The sequence below is a fragment of the Brassica oleracea genome, chromosome C5 (genome assembly GCF_000695525.1).
Source record: "Brassica oleracea var. oleracea cultivar TO1000 chromosome C5, BOL, whole genome shotgun sequence".
Classification (NCBI taxonomy): domain Eukaryota; kingdom Viridiplantae; phylum Streptophyta; class Magnoliopsida; order Brassicales; family Brassicaceae; genus Brassica; species Brassica oleracea.
This window is the reverse complement of record NC_027752.1, coordinates 43,294,948-43,313,408: the sequence shown is the minus strand read 5'-3', so window position 1 is coordinate 43,313,408 and position 18,461 is coordinate 43,294,948. Positions and strand designations below refer to the sequence as shown.

General features: G+C 36.1%; 5 protein-coding genes across 5 annotated transcripts in view; 3 read left to right on the top strand and 2 right to left on the bottom strand.

Annotated features, from left to right (window-relative positions):
* LOC106292385 (glutathione S-transferase T3-like) overlaps positions 1–895 on the top strand; it is a 1,349-nt gene extending 454 nt beyond the window's left edge. The window contains exons 2-3 of the mRNA XM_013727977.1: positions 159–623; positions 777–895. Coding sequence (XP_013583431.1) covers positions 159–623; positions 777–895 — 584 coding nt within the window. The remainder of the gene's footprint in view (positions 1–158; positions 624–776) is intronic.
* A 3,696-nt stretch (positions 896–4,591) lies between these two features.
* On the top strand, positions 4,592–7,207 carry LOC106343653 (myb-related protein 3R-1-like). The gene is made up of 8 exons (XM_013782923.1): positions 4,592–4,808; positions 4,958–5,142; positions 5,228–5,279; positions 5,351–5,408; positions 5,580–5,674; positions 5,761–5,864; positions 5,950–6,078; positions 6,161–7,207. Exons 1-8 carry the CDS (start codon positions 4,752–4,754, stop codon positions 7,017–7,019), a joined length of 1,539 nt encoding a protein of 512 aa, XP_013638377.1. The 5' UTR covers positions 4,592–4,751; the 3' UTR covers positions 7,020–7,207.
* Positions 7,208–7,885: 678 nt separating this feature from the next.
* On the top strand, positions 7,886–9,386 carry LOC106292384 (pre-mRNA-splicing factor CWC22 homolog). The gene has a single exon (XM_013727976.1). It carries the CDS (start codon positions 7,886–7,888, stop codon positions 9,362–9,364), a length of 1,479 nt encoding a protein of 492 aa, XP_013583430.1. The 3' UTR covers positions 9,365–9,386.
* Positions 9,387–12,063: 2,677 nt separating this feature from the next.
* On the bottom strand, positions 12,064–12,942 carry LOC106343654 (MIP18 family protein At1g68310). The gene is made up of 5 exons (XM_013782925.1): positions 12,820–12,942; positions 12,603–12,712; positions 12,421–12,520; positions 12,257–12,302; positions 12,064–12,162 (listed from the first exon to the last, which is right to left on the bottom strand). The coding sequence occupies exons 1-5, from the start codon at positions 12,940–12,942 to the stop codon at positions 12,086–12,088; spliced, it is 456 nt and encodes a 151-aa protein (XP_013638379.1). The 3' UTR covers positions 12,064–12,085.
* Positions 12,943–17,741: 4,799 nt separating this feature from the next.
* LOC106343934 (metallothionein-like protein type 2) lies at positions 17,742–18,461 on the bottom strand. The gene is made up of 2 exons (XM_013783294.1): positions 18,305–18,461; positions 17,742–18,178 (listed from the first exon to the last, which is right to left on the bottom strand). The coding sequence occupies exons 1-2, from the start codon at positions 18,367–18,369 to the stop codon at positions 18,001–18,003; spliced, it is 243 nt and encodes an 80-aa protein (XP_013638748.1). The 5' UTR covers positions 18,370–18,461; the 3' UTR covers positions 17,742–18,000.

The window sequence follows — 18,461 nt, the reverse complement described above, 5'->3', positions numbered from 1 at the left end:
GTAGCGCTTCCGGACCATGGTGTTGGGTTGGACGGTCAGTCATGTTCATGTTTGATTGTTGGCTGGCCGGTTGGCCTTTCATCTTCAACCCTTGGTGTGGGTCGTCCGTCGGTCATGTTCTTGTTTGATTGTTGGCCGGTGGGTTGACCTATGCCTAGGACGGTTCGGGGGTGTTACAAGCAGTGGTTGCAATGAGAATGATGTCCTCAAAAGAGCTCATGAGATTTTCTTCAATAACCATAAGAAGAAATTCACTTTGGAGCATGCTTGGAAGGAATTGCGAAACGACCAGAAGTGGTGTGAAGTGTCAAGTGCTAAAAAGGCAGGAACCTCTAGGAAAAGGAAGTGTGAAGACGGTGCAGACTCATCGGCCTCTCAACCATCTGAAAACAAGCGTCCCGCGGGTGTTAAAGCATCAAAGGCCGCTGGGAAGAAGACTATGAGTGAAGAGAATTCAGTTAATCGGTTTCAAAGTATGAATCGGTTTCAAAGTATGCGGGACATTAAACAGAAGGAGTTGGAAGTGAAGGAAAGGTTGTCAAAGATGAGTATACTTGACTCTCTTATTGCAAAGAAAGAACCTGTAGCTGACTATGAAGAAGCCCTCAAGAAGAAGTTCATCAGTGACTTAATGTTTAATTAGTGTAAGTGTAACTCTGTTTCTTGGTCTTGTTAATACTGTGGTTATTGTTCTTGGTCTTATAACTGCTTGGTAGTTTTGTTAACTCGGTCTGTCTTTCTTGTTAACACGTTTTCTTGTGTGTACTTGCTTTCAGGTGAAGACAAGGTGAAGACAGTGTCACGGAGTGGAGCAATCAGAATCACTGCCTTTGTAGTATCTGGAGTCTTGTGTCACGTTGTCTCTGTTTCAAGACAGTATCACGGAGTGGAGTAATCAGAGTCGATCAGTTTGTAGTATTTGGAGTCTTGTGTCACGTTTTGACATTATGTCTTGGAGTCATTTGTTTTGGAGTCTTGTGTCACGCTTGTTTGTAGTTGTACTTGGACAAGTCTGTTTGGAATCTTGTGTCACGATGTAATATATTATCAGTCTTGTTGCAGTTGTTACGGATTGTAAACTCTTGTTGTTCACTTTTAAAATTTCAGTCTATATAAAGTCTTGTTGTTCACTTCTCACCATTGACACAAGACAGAAACTCTTCTCTCTTTCTCACCATTCAAACTCAAGGCATCCTTTTCACCATTCAAACTCAACCCAATCTCATTCTATCCTTTTAACCATTCAAACTCAAGCCAATCTCATTCTCTCCTTCTCACGATTATAACTCAAGGCCTCACGAATTCTCTCCTTCCCACCTCACCATTCAAAGAAGATCAAGCCAAAAAAAAAATGGCATCATCTTCTCATAACACATTTGATGGATCAATGGATGATGCTTTTGATCAATATTATGATCAAGCGTTCGAGAATTTCTCCATTAATATTGCTGATCAAGGGAAAAAAAAAAAAACCCCCCGAGCTTACATCGAAGGAAATCGTGAAGAAGGCGATTTACGTTTATGGCATGATTATTTCAGCGACACTCCAACATATCCTCCAAATCTATTTCGACGACGATTTCGAATGAACAAACATTTGTTCATGCATATTGTTCATTGACTCTCCAATGAAATTCAATTCTTTCAACCAAAAAAAGATGCTCTCAGAAGGGCCAGTCTCTCTCCACTTCAAAAGTGTACAACAGCCATTCGTCTCTTGGCATATGGCAATGCGGTTGATGCGGTCGACGAATACCTCTGGCTCGGTTCAACTACAACTCGGTCATGTTTGGAACATTTTGTGGATGGAATAATTTCTTTATTCGGCGAAAAGTACCTGAGGAGACCAACACCTGCTGATCTTCAACGCTTAGTTGATATTGGCGAATATCGTGGATTTTTCGGGATGATAGGAAGCATCGATTGTATGCATTGGGAGTGGAAGAATTGTCCCACCGCTTGGAAAGGACAATATACTCGGGGTTCGGGTAAACCAACAATTGTTTTAGAGGCGGTTGCTTCATATGATCTCTGGATATGGCATGCGTTTTTTGGACCCCCAGGTACCTTAAATGATATCAATGTTCTTGATCGCTCACCTGTTTTTATAAATGGTGAAGCTCCGCAAGTCACATACTATGTCAATGGAAAAGAGTATCATTTGGCTTACTATCTCACCGATGGTAATTATCCGAAATGGGCAACTTTTATCCAATCAATTCCATTACCACAAGGCCCGCAAGCAGTTTTATTTACTCAACGTCGAGAAGCTGTCCGAAAAGATGTCGAGCGTGCTTTTGGAGTCATGTAAGCCCGCTTTGCCATTGTCAAAAATCCAGCACTTTTTGGGATAAAGTCAAAATTGGGAAGATTATGAGAGCTTGTATCATACTCCATAATATAATAGTAGAAGACGAACGAGATGGATACATTCAGTTTGACGTTTCAGATTTCCAAGAAGCTGAAGACAACGGAAGTTCACATGTCGATCTCACGTATTCTACAAATATGCCTTCAAATATCGCTAATATGATGAGTGCTCGAACTAGAATTCGTGATAGACAAATACATCAACAATTGAAAGCTGATTTGGTTAAACATATATGGCGTAAATTTGGACGTGCTGAAGACAACAACTGAGTTTGTTTGTTTTTTCGTTTAATTTAGTAATCTTTGTTTTTATATATTTTTTTAAAGTTCTATGTTTAAAATGTTATATTTGCAATGTTTAATTAATAAAAAAAAATTCTTTTTAAAAAAGTTTATTATTATTTTATAAATGAAGAACCATTAAATAAGATATAACCATTGGAGGCCCAAAATCATAATGGTTATTAAGTGTGTATCTTAATTGTTTTTAATTAGTTAAATAATGATTAGGATACCCATATGAGTATATGGGTTAATCTTGCTCTTAGCTACTCTAAGGCTTCTCTCTCACGAACTCAAAGCTCATGCCTCCTCTATTTAAAGATTTATTTTAGTTTGTATTTGATTCATTCATTACTCTTGAAGTCTTCTTTACATAGTCATTTGTAATGTAGATCATTAAATTTCACAAATCAGCAAACAACAATGTAATATGCTCTCTTCTGAAACGATTTGTTATACATTAATTATGCATTATTCTTTTTTTGATCAAACAATAAAATAGTTTCTTAATTGTGCATTATTCTTTTTGATCAAACAATAAAACAACTTTTAGCTGCTAGGCTGCGATTTGGTTACTGGTGCGGGGTTGACACATCTGGTGCAGCAGTGTCGACGTTATTTAGACTGCCTACGTCTTCGGGTGAAACAACTTTTAAATTTATAACCAAAGGAGAAAACATGTCTTGTCTTGCACTATACTAATGTTTCTGTCACTGTTATTGCATGACTGCCGTCATTTTGATGATGTTGCAGTGATAGCGGTTGTCAGAGCCTCCAGGAGCCTCCAGCATCTGAAGATCTCGTTTTGCGAAGTGAGTGCAGTTGGTATCTTGACGCTTAGTACGCTGACGAGGGTCACCGCACAGGGTTGTCCGCGTTCACAGGCGTTGGGTGTCTATCCACAGCAGATTTAGTTATCTGAGACATATTCTTCCCTCTCTTCTTATAGAACCACTAGACTTTTAAAGCTCGTTACTTTACACACAAACATATAAAAACTGAATATAGTAAGAACTGGATAAATAACAAAAAAAATGTTTAGAAAGTGATCGTCTCTTGATGTGCAGGTTTTATATTGTCTGATATATATACTTTGGAGAAGAACTATTTGAATGATCATATCGGCAAAATTGAAAGTGGTGTAATTTATTATTGACATATGTCACAATTTTAATTATTTTATTGACACATGTCGCAATATGTTAGTTCAACTTTGACGAACAAAGTTTTATATAATAAGTTAAAAAATATAAAAATAACATTATTGTGAATATTAATCAAATAATGTAATGGTTAATGAGACCGTATATTTACATATGATTTATTTAAAAAAATATTATTATTTTATTGATTTGTGTTATATTTTGAACCGTTCTAACTTAAAAGGAAAAAAATTATTAGTTTATATTGTTTATTAATTTATAGAGTTTCTAATGTATATGATTAATCACTCACTAAATGCAAAGCTGATTTATACCTTCTTTTTTTTTGTCAGCAACAAACAGACTTATATAGATTCTGTAAACCAAATTGGTAGCTCCGCATCCATATGGACAACAAAAGAGGGTTGCTTTCTTGCACTGCGTGCTAGACTGTCCGCCCTTGAATTATGCGTCTTTGGTATATGGATGAACTCTGAGCTGTGGAAACTGCTTTGTAAGACCTTGATGTCTTCCAGATAACTTGCAAATGCAGGCTATTCTTCAGGTTCAGAAACCATCTTCACCAACCAGTTGAGAACAATGTGTAGCAAAAGTAACCGTAAACTGACCTCTTGTAAAAGAAAAAGCCGGTTTGGTTTGGTTGAACTATTATTCGGGAATAAACCGGCCCAAGTGAGAGAGAATAGGTTACTTACTTACTACTAGTTATGGTAAAAAGAAGAGACGAGTAACGGTAGAGAAAGAGCTAATTGAAAAAGAAAAAAAAAACCCTTTTTTTAATTCGTCTCGGTGTCGATCCAAAGTCTCTCCTCTTTCTTTCTCTCTCTCTCTCTCTCGTTCAACGGGCAAAGTTTTTTTCGAATAAAGTTTCGTCTTTTTAACGTTCTTGTTCTCCTTCTTCTGCTCCTGCCGAATTGGTCCATCAATCTAATCTCGATGAGCTTCAATTTCAATCCATCGTCTTCCTCTTCTCCTCCTCCTCCTCCAGATGAGGTTTGGTCTCGAATCTGATTCTTGTGATCAATTGAGTTGTTTTAGGTCTGGGAATCGATACAGATTCATGTGATTAGAATTGTTATAAACCCTAGATTTTTTGAGATCTGGGTGTTCTCTTAACGGAATTGAGATATGGATCTTTACAGGGAGAAAGAGGTGAAGAAGTGAAGAAGATGGAGGAGGAGGAGGAGGATGAGTGTGTAGAGAATAAGCAATCAACAGCTGCTTCTTGCTCCTCTGTATCTGAAGGCAGTGGTGGTGGTGGTGGTAGTAGTTTCCTCAAGTCTCCTCCTGCTGTTGCAAGTCCTCCCACTGTCTCTCCTACTCATAGGTTCCTTTAATTTTCCTTCTTATTCCTCTTTATTGAATAAAGTTTACAAATTTAAATTCATATGATGTGAGAATTTGATATTTAGGAGGACGAGTGGACCTATAAGGCGAGCCAAGGGCGGTTGGACTACTGAAGAGGTTAGTTAGTGAATTGCTTTGTTGTGTACTTAGTTCGGAAGTTTTAGATGTTTGTCTTTGCTTGTCTGCAGGATGAGACATTGAGACGAGCAGTTTGTACCTATAATGCCAAGAGCTGGAAGAAAATAGGTAAACGTTATCACTTCCCTTTCCCCCCTTTAGCTTCTAATTGATGTCACAGCTTTGTGGTTGGAGTCTTGTATGCAATTGTGTATACGCTTCTAAATTGTTTACAGTGAGTACGAGTTTTATCAACTGTTCTTGTTGTTTGAGTTAGTGTGTATTTTGGTTTTTGTTCAGCTGAGTTTTTCCCTGATAGAACCGAAGTTCAATGCCTGCACCGATGGCAGAAAGTTTTGAATCCTGACCTTATTAAAGGACCTTGGACGCAAGAGGTTCCATTCTATTCCTTGTTTCTTTTGCTTTTTTGTTGGCTTTTCATTGTTTGTATGAGAGCTTTAAAGGTTTTTTTTGTTTGCAGGAGGATGAGAAGATCGTTGAACTTGTTAAAAAATACGGTCCTGCGAAATGGTCTACTATCGCAAAGTCTTTAGAAGGTCGAATTGGGAAGCAATGTCGAGAAAGGTAACACATATGAGAGCAGAAAGCACTTTTTTCTCTTTATAGTTGTTTTTAGAAGCTTCAATGTGGTTTTGGATATGTTATGCAGGTGGCACAACCATTTGAACCCTGGTATCAACAAGGAGGCTTGGACCCCTGAGGAAGAGTTAGCTCTCATGAATGCTCATCGAGTCCACGGAAACAGATGGGCTGAAATCGCTAAGGTCTTACCCGGCAGGTAAATACTCTTTCTTGGGTGCATGTTTCACTGGAGTTATGCTTAGCTTCTTGGTTTAATGAAAAGGGTTTACTTGATGCAGAACCGATAATTCGATAAAGAATCACTGGAACAGTTCATTGAAGAAGAAGTCAGAGTTCTACCAAGCTAATGGCGCCTTACCACCTTCAGCAGCAAAGAACGGTGTTCTTGATAGTGCTACTAAACGTCCATTGTTTTATCAGAGAAGGGATTCTGCTATACAGATAAACAAACCAGATGAAGACGGAAGACACCAGCTAAACTCTTCTGCTCCTCTCGAAGAAGTAGTAGCTGCTTCGCCACTGACCAGTGATCAGTTACCTAGGCCTGAGCCATCGCCGGAGAATGGTTACCATATTTACTACAAGAACCATCAAACAGAGTATTCCATGGCGTCGGAAGCGGATAAGCAGCGTATGTACGGGTATGAATGCGGCTGCAGTCCAAGCGCATCACCTGTTATCTTCTTCACTCCACCGCCGCCTAGTAGAAAAGAGTACTTTAACGGTTTGCGTCCAACGAGTCCTGAATCTTACCTGAGGGAAGCTGCTAGAACTTTCCCAAACACGCCTTCCATATTCAGGAAAAGACGACGCAGGACTGTTGTTGTTGTTTCTGATAGTGACAACAAGGCCGCGAAAACAGATGAAGAAACTGCTAAAGAGGCTGTTGTTGTTGTTGATCAGAAGGTGAATGAGATCTCAGAGAGCCCTGATTGTGAAGAAGAGAAGGAGGGCAATGATGGATCAAACGCTTACAACTTGTCTCCTCCATACCGGATAAGATCCAAAAGAACAGCTGTTTTCAAGTCAAGACAGCTTGAGTTCATCTCTCCGGAAGAAGAGAAGGCTGATGATGACACCAAATCATCTGAGAAAGATAAGGTGCTTGATGGGGGAGACTCTCAACTCCCAGTCTAAAGAAAAGAAAGATTTGTTTTTTCTTCATTACACGCTGAATTTTTGTTATTGGTTTTTCTTGATAATATCTTTTATTTTATTTTTTGGGTAACTTTAAAACTGTATTTATACCAAAGAATAATTCACAACACCTCATTACTTAGGTTCGGGTTAATAATACCCAAAATATAATGTCATATTTAAATTTGATGAACAAAGAAATATATCATATATTATATGAATTTTTAATGCTTTTTATTGATATTTTTTATTTTTTAATCAAATAAATTGTAAATTTATTTTTCTATGAAATATATTGTTTAAATGTCGTTGTAAAATAAATATTTTGCTTCAAAACAAGTGTCGTTTTATAATTTTAATGTAAAAAAAATTGAGTTTATATTCCAATCTATTTTTTTATTAGTTGAAATGTGATTATGTGTATAGGTAATGATGCTTTATTTAGAAAATATACAAAATTAAAAGTTTTCTTAATCCGTGTGGACAAATATAAAATGAAAATTAAAATAGAACGGAGAGAATTTATATTATATGAATCTTCGTAAAACCATAAGACATAAAAAAAAAATGTGAATCTTTATAAAACATGTAAAATTATGAATTATAAAACTATTTATGTAACAATTTTTCATAAATTACAATATCATAATAAATTATTATTTATCATGTAAAATATCATATAAATCTTTTTAGTTGTTACATTATCGAAAAAGGGAAAGGGGATAAAAGCGGAAAAAATCAAATAAGAAAAGGAAATAGGGAAAACAAACTAAAAAAGGAAAGAGAGGGAAACAGAGTGGCTATATATATATATATAGCTTACAGAACTCAAACTAACAAACAAACCTAACGATTCAGAGAGAGAGATGGAAGGTGAAGGAGTGTATGTTCCTGCTTTCAGAAGGAAGGAGAAAACGATCGACGCGGAGCGAGAATCATGGGACGAGCTCAAGAGAAGAATCAACGCCTTGGTGAACAAGGTAAGCGTTCACAATCTGCGTCATGTAGTTTCGGAACTCTTCGAAGAGGATCTAATTAGAGGCAGAGGTCTTTTGTGTAGATCATGCATGAAATCTCAGATCGCTTCTCCTAGCTTCACCGACGTGATCGCCGCTTTGATCGCTGTCGTGAACTCCAAGCTCCCTTCGATCGGCGATCTCTTGTTGAAAAGGTTGGTTCTACAGATCAGACGGGATTTTGATCGTAACGACAAGCCTCTGTTGCTGGCCGTAGTTAAGTTCCTCACGCATCTCGTGAACCAGCGAGTGGCTTGCGAGATTATCGCCCTCGAGGTTATACACATGCTTCTTCGTAAGCCTACGGAAGACACCGTCGAGGTCGCTGTTGTGTTTGTGAGAGAGTGTGGAGCTTTGCTTCTTGACCTCTCCCCGAGGCGTTTCGACGTGATTTTCGACGTTTTTCGGAGGGTTGTTCAGGAAGGGGATTTGGAGTTTAGGTCTCGGTGTTTGATTGAGTCTTTGGTCGCTCTTAGGAGGTCTAATTTCGAGGGTTATCCAGCGGTTCGTGATGAGTTGGATCTCGTGGATTCGGACGAGAAAGTGATGCATGTGATCTCTCTGTATGATGAGTCTGATCCTGAGACTTCTCTTGATGTCTACAAGGCTGACCCTGAGTTCCACCACAACGAGAAGAAGTATGAGAATCTGAAAAGGAACATACTTGGCGAGCAAGAAGATGATGATGATGATGATGAACGGACGCTTATACAAGACCATACAGAAACTGATCTTGTAAGTCTGAGGAGGACAATTTATCAGACGATCATGTCGACTCTTAATTTCGAGGAAGCAGGGCATAAGCTGCTCCAAATCCGACTCGAACCAGGTCAGGAGATGGAGCTATGCGTTATGATCCTAGAATGTTGCGCTGAGGAGAAGACTTATCGTCCTTTCTATGGTCACTTAGCACAAAGGTTCTGCCTAAGAAGCAAAACGTACAGAGAATGTTTCGAGGATCTCTTTGTGCGGCAGTACGCGACGGTTCATCGTCTAGAGACGAATAAACCGAAGAATGTAGCCATTTTCTTTGCTCACGTGCTAGCCACGGATGCTCTTCCGTGGCGTGTACTCGCCAATGTGAGTCTGACAGAGGAAGACACAACATCTTCTTCCCGTATCTTTCTCAAGATTCTTTTCCAAGAACTCTGTGAGCAAATGGGGATGAGAGCTTTGAATGAGAAGCTTCAGGATCCGACCATGGAGGAGACTTTCGAGTCAATCTTCCCCAAAGACCATCCTAAGAACATGAGGTTCTCCATCAACTTCTTCACCTCTATTGGACTTGGGGACATCACTGAAAAACTCAGGCAGCTCCTGATAAATTAAAGCGTCAGAGGATTTATAGATGAGACGGAGAAGACTAAAAGAAGAAGAGGTTGATTAGTGTAAAAGCTCTCTACTAAATAGAAAATCAAATAAAGGTTTTTCATATCGATTGCCTCTTTTTTTTTTACTTTGATGAGCTAAAAAAAATTCAAATATGTTTTAAAGCTATGATTTTTGTATTTGGACACAATATCTTTTTAGTTCAATCCTTTTTGTATCTCTACTGATGCTTTGTTGAGCCTAATTTATGTTCAAGGTTAACTAACACCTCTGTCCAGACTCTAATCATGTAGTACAAGTTGTGATTAAATAGAGAATGAAGCTGGAAGAAAAAAACACAGCAAAGATCAACTACAGGGCTCATGTTCTTGTCAGATAAGAGACTGAAACAAGAAAGTATCGAGAATCAGACCGAATCAAGAATCACATATTTGTAAGCATTAGTTGAGCAGAGCCACAAAGAAGGGACTCTCAAGTGCTGCTGCTATACGATCTTTATTGCTTTGTTGTTTATTGACTGCAATTTTACACCAATTTGAGGATCAGACTGGAACATTTGTTCCAACTACAAACCAAAACTATTATAAACAAGAGTGGTCTGAAATATTGTACCTGCAGCGTCGGTTGCATGACTCCCTGGTGCTACCCCGAAAACAAATATGCAAAAAATAAATAGAGAGAATTAATCACCCTTCAGTTAGCCTTAGTGATTCTGATGACTATTGAAGAAGCAGATTAATCTTCAACCGCAACAGATCCTTGTAACCTTGAATCGAGTAGGAAGGCTTTTGAGAAGTTTTGCGTAGATACAAAAGCCAATAAGGTGGGGGACGTGACAATGTGGAAGAGTTGGCGTGAGAGTAACTCTGCATAATTAAAAAGATACCACAATTTAGAAGACTCGACTAAAGAAAAAGATAAGAAAATCCCACTAACTTTCTTTGTGCTTACCTAATGTAACTCTTGGCATCATAAACTTCAACTGATTCTTATGTAATCACACGGAGCTCTCCAATGATATCTCTTATAATGATTTGTAGATCGTCCAGGAACAAAAGATAGGTTGATCAAATAATAGGCATAACGACTAGAAATTCAATGTTTGTAACGAATTAAGAACATAAAAAATATCAAAAATCTCGAGCTGGTCTTGGTTCTACTGAGTACTCATCGGTGATCAGTACGAACACGCCATTGTTTGTTACTTAGGTAAACAATTGAGTTCTCATTAACCAATCTAGAACTAGGTGATTCTCCACTGTTCACTCATGCAGTATAATATTTGTAATATATTATTTTAATTAGATATGTAACTAATCTGATATAATGGATTGCATTTACATAATTTATTTTAAATAATATATTTTTTTAATTAGATATATAATTATACATATAATATCTAGTTAGTTTGGTATTATTTGGATATAATGGATTGTATCTACTTCATCGAATTCAACTTAATATTTTTTTTTGTTATAAATAAATTAATGTTTCTTCAAATGATCGAATCCCTCTATGCAAATTATGAAATCTATATCCGGCAATGATCAAGAGGTGCTTACTATTCTCGATCATTTCCAAACATAACTCATGTATCTGATATTTGTCGGCAATATTAGTTCTTCTCATAGTTTTTACCGGAAAGAAAAAGAAGAACACAATTGATTAAGTTAATTGAATAAACTCCTTAAATTAAGAAGTAATCAGCTCATCTAGAAAAAAAACACTATCAGTTGTTCTCGAGTTCTTAGTTCTTACCATGTTGATATTTTGTTTCTCTACGACAAGTCCAGACAGTCTGGATCTTTAACGTAGCTCGACATGAAAGGTTTATGGGTTACATACAAAACTTTCATCGAGTTGCTTCAAGACATGTCAATGTTTCCTCTAAGATCTGCGAGATCATAATCAAAAGGAACTTTGCATATTATGCATCCCATAGAACATTGACTTTATTAGAATTTTTCAAGGAATTGTCTTTGTTCGTATCAACTTTGCTAATTGTCGGTTTGCTCATTGTTATGGAGATCTTAGCCGAGAAAGTAAATACAAAGATAAAAACCATTTGCTTTTGTTGCTCATTTTTTCTCTATTATGTAGAAGGAATGAATCACTTATTTATAATATTGGAAAACAAGGCTAGAGCTGAGTGCAAATTTAGTTCCTACCTAGAACCTATTACAAAATAAGAAATCCTACTGTAATTCTTATTGTATTATGATATGAAGGTTTTCTTATTTTGAGGATAGTTTGACAATCTTCAAAATAAATTAGAAGATATTTCAAAGCTACGATCCTATGACTTCTATTTCCATTAATTAGCCGAGGATCACTTCTATTTCCATAAATTAGCTTTCTTGTTCCACTAATGTGATATTATTTTGTATCTGTTGTTGCTTTTCTAGCACCTAAAACATAATATTCCTGCTTAATTTGCCACAACAAGTAGAAATATTTTCAAAGGAGAAACCTCAATTACCAAGTTCATAATTGTAACAAGAAACTTGTCTAGAGAGATATTTGAAGATATTCGAGTAATAGCAAGAAGCTGTCATTAAATATTAGAGAATGAAGCTGAAGAATCACAATAAAGATTACATGCTCTAGTTCTGAAGTATGGTAATCATATAAAGATACTGGAATAAGAAACTAAAGACAAAGATTAAATCATAAACGAATGTGCCATAACTAGATGGGTCCAAAATCACATATTTGTAAGCATTAGTTGAAAAGATCCACAAAGTAGGGACTCTCAAGTGCTGCCGCTATACGCTCCTTATCTCCTAATTGTTTATTGACTGCAAATTTTCACCAATTTAATAATCAGTCTGAAACTTTGATCTCAACTACATACCCAAACTGGTTTAACAAGAGCAGTCTGAAATATTGTACCTGCAGCCTCCGTTGCGTGACTCCCTGGTGCCACTCTAACATCGACCTGAACATAAATATGCACAAAATCAATAAAGAGAATTAATCACATTCAGTCAGCCCTAACGACTCTGATGATTATTAAAGAAACAGATTAATTTTCAATCGCAACCGATCCTTGTAACCTTGAATCGAGTAGGAAGGCTTTTAAGAAGTTTTGAGTAGATACAAAGGCCAATAAGGTGGGGGACGTGACAATGTGGAAGAGTTGGCGTGAGTGTAACTCTGAATAAAAAGACACCACAATTTAGCAGACTGGACTGAAGAAAAAGAAGTAAATTCCCACTTAACTTTCTTGGTTGTTTACCTAACGTAACTCTTGGCGTCATCAACTTCAACAGATTCTTTTGTAATCACACGGAGGTCCTCTAGTGTAAGCTCAGAATGCTCTGGATCTTTGATGTCTCTTATATGATTTGTAGATCGTCAAGGAACAAAAGATATAGGTTGATCAAATAATAGGCATAACGACGAGAAATTTAAACTTTAATGTTTGCAACGGATTAAGAACTAAAAAGGATATAAAAAATCTCGAGCTGGTCTATTGGCTCTGCAGAGTACTCATCCGTGTTGCTCTGATCAGTACGAACACGCCCTTGTTTCTTAGGGTAAACAATTGGGTTCTCATTAACCAATCTAGAATTCATGTTTCTCTCTTCAACATAGAAGCCCTCAAGATGTTAAGTCTGGCGTATATATGTCACGCAACGTAAAACGCACGGTTTGTACGCGGCCCATCATTTAATTTAGGTACAGTTGGAGGCCCAACCAAAACAACCCGACAAGAGAAGATGGAATTTAAAAGAACTACTCATGTCATCTCCAGCCCTAACTCCAGCCCAGCTCCAAAACACTATTCTAGTACGGTTCTTTTAACCAAAACCTCTCCAAACCCAACTGCAAAAATTACGCTATTTAATGTAACACTAAAATTTCACACCAAATTTAGTGTGACACTATTCACCGTACTAAAATAATGTTCATCCCACTAAAACACTATTTATTTATTTTATTAATAAAACATACAATTAAATAAATGATAAATAAGAAACTTAATACATATAATATTATAAAATAGTTTTAGTGTGAAATTTAGTGTTATGGTTTGAGAAAAACTTGTTTTTAGTGTTGAAATTGCAATAAAATAGTGTGATTTTGACACTAAAATAGTGTTAATGGTTGGAGATGCTCTTAGAAGTGGGCGTTCGGGTACCCATTCGGGTTCGGATCTATTTGGGTTTTGGGTTTTTAGAGTCAAAGATTTCAGCCTCATTCGAGTTTTTTTAAGTATTCGTTCGGGTTCGGTTCGGATCTTTGCGGGTTCGGCTCGGGTTCAGATAACCCATTAAAATTATTTTTAAAATTTTAAAATTCATTATATAATTTAAATTTATCTATAAAGAAAATAATATATTACATACAAATTTAATTACATACTAGAGCTTGATCCACGCGTCCGCGCGGGTATTGGTTATTTTATTTTATAAATTAATATTTATTTTTCATGATTAGTGTTATATATTTTAGATGTGTCGCTATATAATTAATTTTTTTCAAAAGATCAGATTGAATCCAATAATATAGTTATTTTTGGTACAAATATTCTGAACTCGTTTCAGATATATTAGTTATTTTGATATTTTTAGTTTTCTATACATCAGAACCGAACCATCTAAACTCGAGAGGACCCAACTCGAAACTCACACATAAATTTATAATATCAAAAAGGGACCTAACTTCAAAACCAAAAAAATCTGATACCCGATAAAGTGGCAATATATATAATATGTTTTTATTATTTTAATTTAAGTTATTATTTTGTTCACATAGACTACGTTTTTGAATTATGTGTTTGACTGCATAATTTTTCACCGATTGAAATTAAGATAAAAATACCAAAATAGACTAAACCAAACTTTTAACCATATGCAAAACCTGGTTATTTTACATTTCGATTTTATAAATGGTACAAAGTTAATGTTGATTAACTAATAGATAAAAATCTCAATATTTTTATTATGGCAATATAATTAATTATGTGATATATTGTTATAATAATTTAATTAATAAAATAGTTAGGATGAATGAAAATAATGAAATAGAAGATGGAATAAATCTGTTGAAAATAAGGTTAGTTCTATAAGTAAAATTACTAAAATGACACTATATTTTTTTTGTATTTCAAATAAAGGATCAAGATATTAAAAGATATTGTAATTAAATTATGTGTAATTTGATAAAAAAACTTAAGGAATGGTCTAAATAAAAAATCATACTTAAAAAATCATAGGATTTTAATTTAATAGATTAAATATATTGTTTACATATTTACACCTTTGGTTTTAATAGTTAATATTTTCTCATATTTCTAATTTTTCGCGTACGTAAGCAAAAAGGTGATAACAAAAACATAGTAACAGCTTTGGATTACTTAAATTGTACTATGATTTAAATATAAAATCACTAAAACAGAACAGGTTATCTAATGCATTACAACCAAAATGTTATAAATGTTTACAATATGTGCATATGAATTAAATACTAATAAATCGTGTATTATTGTAGTATACGCGTTTTTGATAGTGTAAACATCAAAAAACTATTCAAAATATAAAGCTTTGTAATAATTAGTATAAATTATATTGTATAATTCATAATATCAGCCCATATAATTATAGATTTTCATCACATTTTTTATGGGCTTTGGCAAAATGAAGTAAAGAAAATTGGGCTGAAATTTTATTTAATTTATCTAATAATTAAGATTGAGTAGCAGAAGTTGGTAATTATTAAGGAAAACTTAGAGTTAAGTACTTAAGTACTAATTGTGCTTCAGTTTTAATAGAATAGATGTTAAAATACCTAAACTTAGCATATAATTTGATTTGGTTTGAATATTTAGATAGATAATCAATACATATTTCAAATATTTTAGTATTTTGAATATATTTTAGCTATTTTAGATATTTACTTTTGACTATTTGTATATATTTTTAAGTATTTTAGATAATTTAAAAATATCTTATATATTTTGGATGCTTTTAATAGACATTAAATCTAAAATATATTTATATAGGGAGTATAGAAATCTATTTCAGATACCTGGAATACTTCAGTTCAGATCGGATTCGGTTTTAGTTGAACCCCTTCGGATATTTATTTCGGATATTTATTCAATTTCGATTTGGATTCGTTACTAATTTTTTTGGATCGGATTCGATTCTTCGGTTTTTCTGATTTTTTGTCCATAACTACTATTATAAAATCACTTTCATTCCATAGAAAGATAAAGTACAATGAAGGAGGATCGAGCAAGTATTTAGGGCTACCTGAATGTTTTAGTGGTTCAAAAATTGAGCTCTTCGCTTACCTAAAAGGGAGGGTTAATGGCAGACTGAATGTGTGGTATCTTAGGAAGTTATCACAAGGAGGGAAAGAGATTTTACTGAAGACAGCGGTCTATGCTCTGCATGTCTTCGCGATGTCAGTTTTCAAGCTTCCGAAAATGATCTGTGCTAATATCTCAAATGTGATGGCTAATTTCTGGTGGGGATCGGATGCTCATCTCAGAAAAATTCACTGGATCTCCTGGGATAAACTCTGTTTGCCAAAGGAAAGTGGAGGAATGGGCTTCAGAGATTTGGAGGCTTTTAATCAAACCCTTTTGGCAAAACAGGCGTGGAAAGTGCTCTCTTCTCCTCATTGTTTGTTGGCTCAGCTTCTCAAGAGCGGATACTTTTCTCATTCAGGTTTTTTGGAAGCCAAAGTGGGACAGAGACCATCTTTTGCTTGGAGAAGTCTGCTTTTTGGAAGGGATCTTCTCGTTAAGGGTCTACAGAAAAGGGTTGGTGATGGGAATTCGATCTCAGTTTGGACTGAGAAGTGGATTGAAGATGAAAAGGACGGGTATGGCTTACGAGCCCCTTGGATAAAGAACATTACGTTTAATGTTAACCTGAGAGTAAGGAAGCTGATAGACTTTCAGAGTAGAAGATGGAACACTCAGGCTTTAGAGGAGGTTTTTGTACTTTCGGACATTCAGATACTGCTCAAGAACCAACCAGTGACTTCCAAGGAGGACTTTTGGGCTTAGAAATACAACAAATCTGGAGCTTATTCAGTGAAATCTGGATACTGGTTGGCAGCTCAAGAAAAAACCAAGGATCTGCGTAGGGTAATTGAGGCTTCCCCGTCGGTCAATATCCTTAAAGCTAACTCTTGGAAGCTTCGGACGGCCCAAAAAATTAAGATTTTTATCTGGAAAGCTATATCGCAAGCGCTTCCAGTTGTTGAATGTTTGATGGAGAGATGGTTAAAATGTGATGATAGATATCAGCTATGTGGCTTTGAAGGAGAATCAGTTAACCATGTGCTTTTTAGCTGCCATCTAGCTAGGATATGTTGGGCTCTCTCCAATATTCCCTCTCCCAGAAATGGCTTCAGTGAATCCTCGGTCTATGAGAACATCTCATACCTTTTAAGATTGAGAAATGATGGCATGAGTGGGCTTGATACCTTGCGTAGCTGACCTTGGCTACTGTGGTATTTGTGGAAGCATAGAAATACATTTATGTTTGAAGAGAAATTTTTTGAGGCAGATGAAATAGTGAGGAAAGCAAAAGAAGAAGCAGATTCTTGGTTTTTAGCCCAACAAGTTCAGATTGGAATGAAGTTAACAGAGGCGAATGTGAGTTGTGCTGAAGTGCCAAGCTTTGAACAGAATGTCTCCGTTGGTTGGGTTCAATGTGAATTTGATATGGACTGGTCAAGCCGAGGTAAGAACATGGAAGCCTCCTGGATTGTAAAAGACGAGAAGGGTAAAGTCTTGGAGCATAGCAAACGAGCTTTTTCGGAGGTGAAATCGGTGGGAGAAGAAAAATTGCAGTTATGGTTGTGGGTTATGGAAAACATGAAGAGTTTGAGAAAGAAGAAGGTCAAGTTTGTTTCAACTTTTGGAAATTTAATTGAAGCAATTGAAAAGTCAATCTTGTGGCCTGCATTGCAATATGAAGCAGGAGAGATCAAGAGAGAATTGCAGGCTTTTGAAGCGTGGGAGTTAAGGATTGGTTCTTGGACCACAATCAGAGAGGAACTTAGAACTTATCCAGTCCTATGTTGCCGCCAGTGCCGGTTCCAGGGGATATGACATATGTCATAGGTCCATCTTAAAATTAACTATTAACTAAATTTAGTGATAAAAAAAATTCATATTTATGTTTGTTTCTTACAACAAGAGTCTAAAATATTATGTTTAACCAATTATAATACATAAAAAAAATTTGTCTTTGTCGCTGGTCACCCGAGGTGGTTGGATCAGTTCTATGCATTTAGTGACTAACTGGTTGCTGATTTTTTGGATCCGCCTTTTTAGAGGTGTCAATGTGTAGGTTGTTAGTTAATCTAACTCTTTTTTGGACTGTGTATGGAGTAAGGTATTCTAATGTACTGGTTCTAAAAACCTTTCGGATAAATATGAAATTTCAATTTGAAAAAAAAAAAGAAAAAAGTACAAACTGACTCATCCGTCACACATGGCAGAGACATCTAGAGACTAGATACGTCAACACAAACGAAAACCATTATCGGCTAAAAGACAAAAGCCTGCAGCCATTATTACACCGTAAAACAAAACCTAGAACATCATTAGGGTTACTTAATATAATTAAACTCTGATTATCTCTGCCACCTTAGAGAGGTTTCATTATTCATTTACAGGTGCAAGGATCACACTTGCAGTCAGATCCACACTTGCATGCATCGTTCTCAGCGACACCCTCGCCAGAAGCCTCGTGCTGGTTCTTCATTGTGGGTGCAACGCCGAAGACGAAAGTCTCAGTCGTGGTCGACTCGCCGGAAAAGCCCAAGTCCGGGTACATTTTGCAACTGCGACAGCAGAAACATCACACGTTACGATCAATTGAAAACAGAGGTCGTGAATTATAAAAAATCTCAAAATTTTAAATAGAAAATTGTTACAATTGAAAACTAAAACAGAGGCTCGAGACGTACCCTCCGCAACCGTTGCCGCACTTGCAGCCAGATCCACAACCACAGTTTCCTCCACAGCAAGACATTTTCTCAAGAAAGACCGAAGAAATAGCAGAGAATGCTAATCAAATTAATCGCTGGTAGAAAGTTATCACAGAATGAAATTTTAGATTGATGA

Excerpts from the sequence above, each read along its gene's own strand:
- LOC106292384 (XM_013727976.1), top strand. The coding sequence starts at position 7,886 with ATGGAAGGTGAAGGAGTGTATGTTCCTGCTTTCAGAAGGAAGGAGAAA.
- LOC106343654 (XM_013782925.1), bottom strand. The coding sequence starts at position 12,942 with ATGAATTCTAGATTGGTTAATGAGAACCCAATTGTTTACCCTAAGAAA. Across the intron at positions 12,713-12,819 it reads TAGACCAGCTCGAGATTTTT|AATCATATAAGAGACATCAA; the intron begins TATATCCTTTTT and ends TGACGATCTACA. Across the intron at positions 12,163-12,256 it reads TCACGCAACGGAGGCTGCAG|TCAATAAACAATTAGGAGAT; the intron begins GTACAATATTTC and ends GAAAATTTGCAG.
- LOC106343653 (XM_013782923.1), top strand. The coding sequence starts at position 4,752 with ATGAGCTTCAATTTCAATCCATCGTCTTCCTCTTCTCCTCCTCCTCCT. Across the intron at positions 5,409-5,579 it reads CAAGAGCTGGAAGAAAATAG|CTGAGTTTTTCCCTGATAGA; the intron begins GTAAACGTTATC and ends GTTTTTGTTCAG. Across the intron at positions 5,865-5,949 it reads GGGAAGCAATGTCGAGAAAG|GTGGCACAACCATTTGAACC; the intron begins GTAACACATATG and ends TATGTTATGCAG.
- LOC106343934 (XM_013783294.1), bottom strand. The coding sequence starts at position 18,369 with ATGTCTTGCTGTGGAGGAAACTGTGGTTGTGGATCTGGCTGCAAGTGC. Across the intron at positions 18,179-18,304 it reads TGCGGCAACGGTTGCGGAGG|TTGCAAAATGTACCCGGACT; the intron begins GTACGTCTCGAG and ends CTGCTGTCGCAG.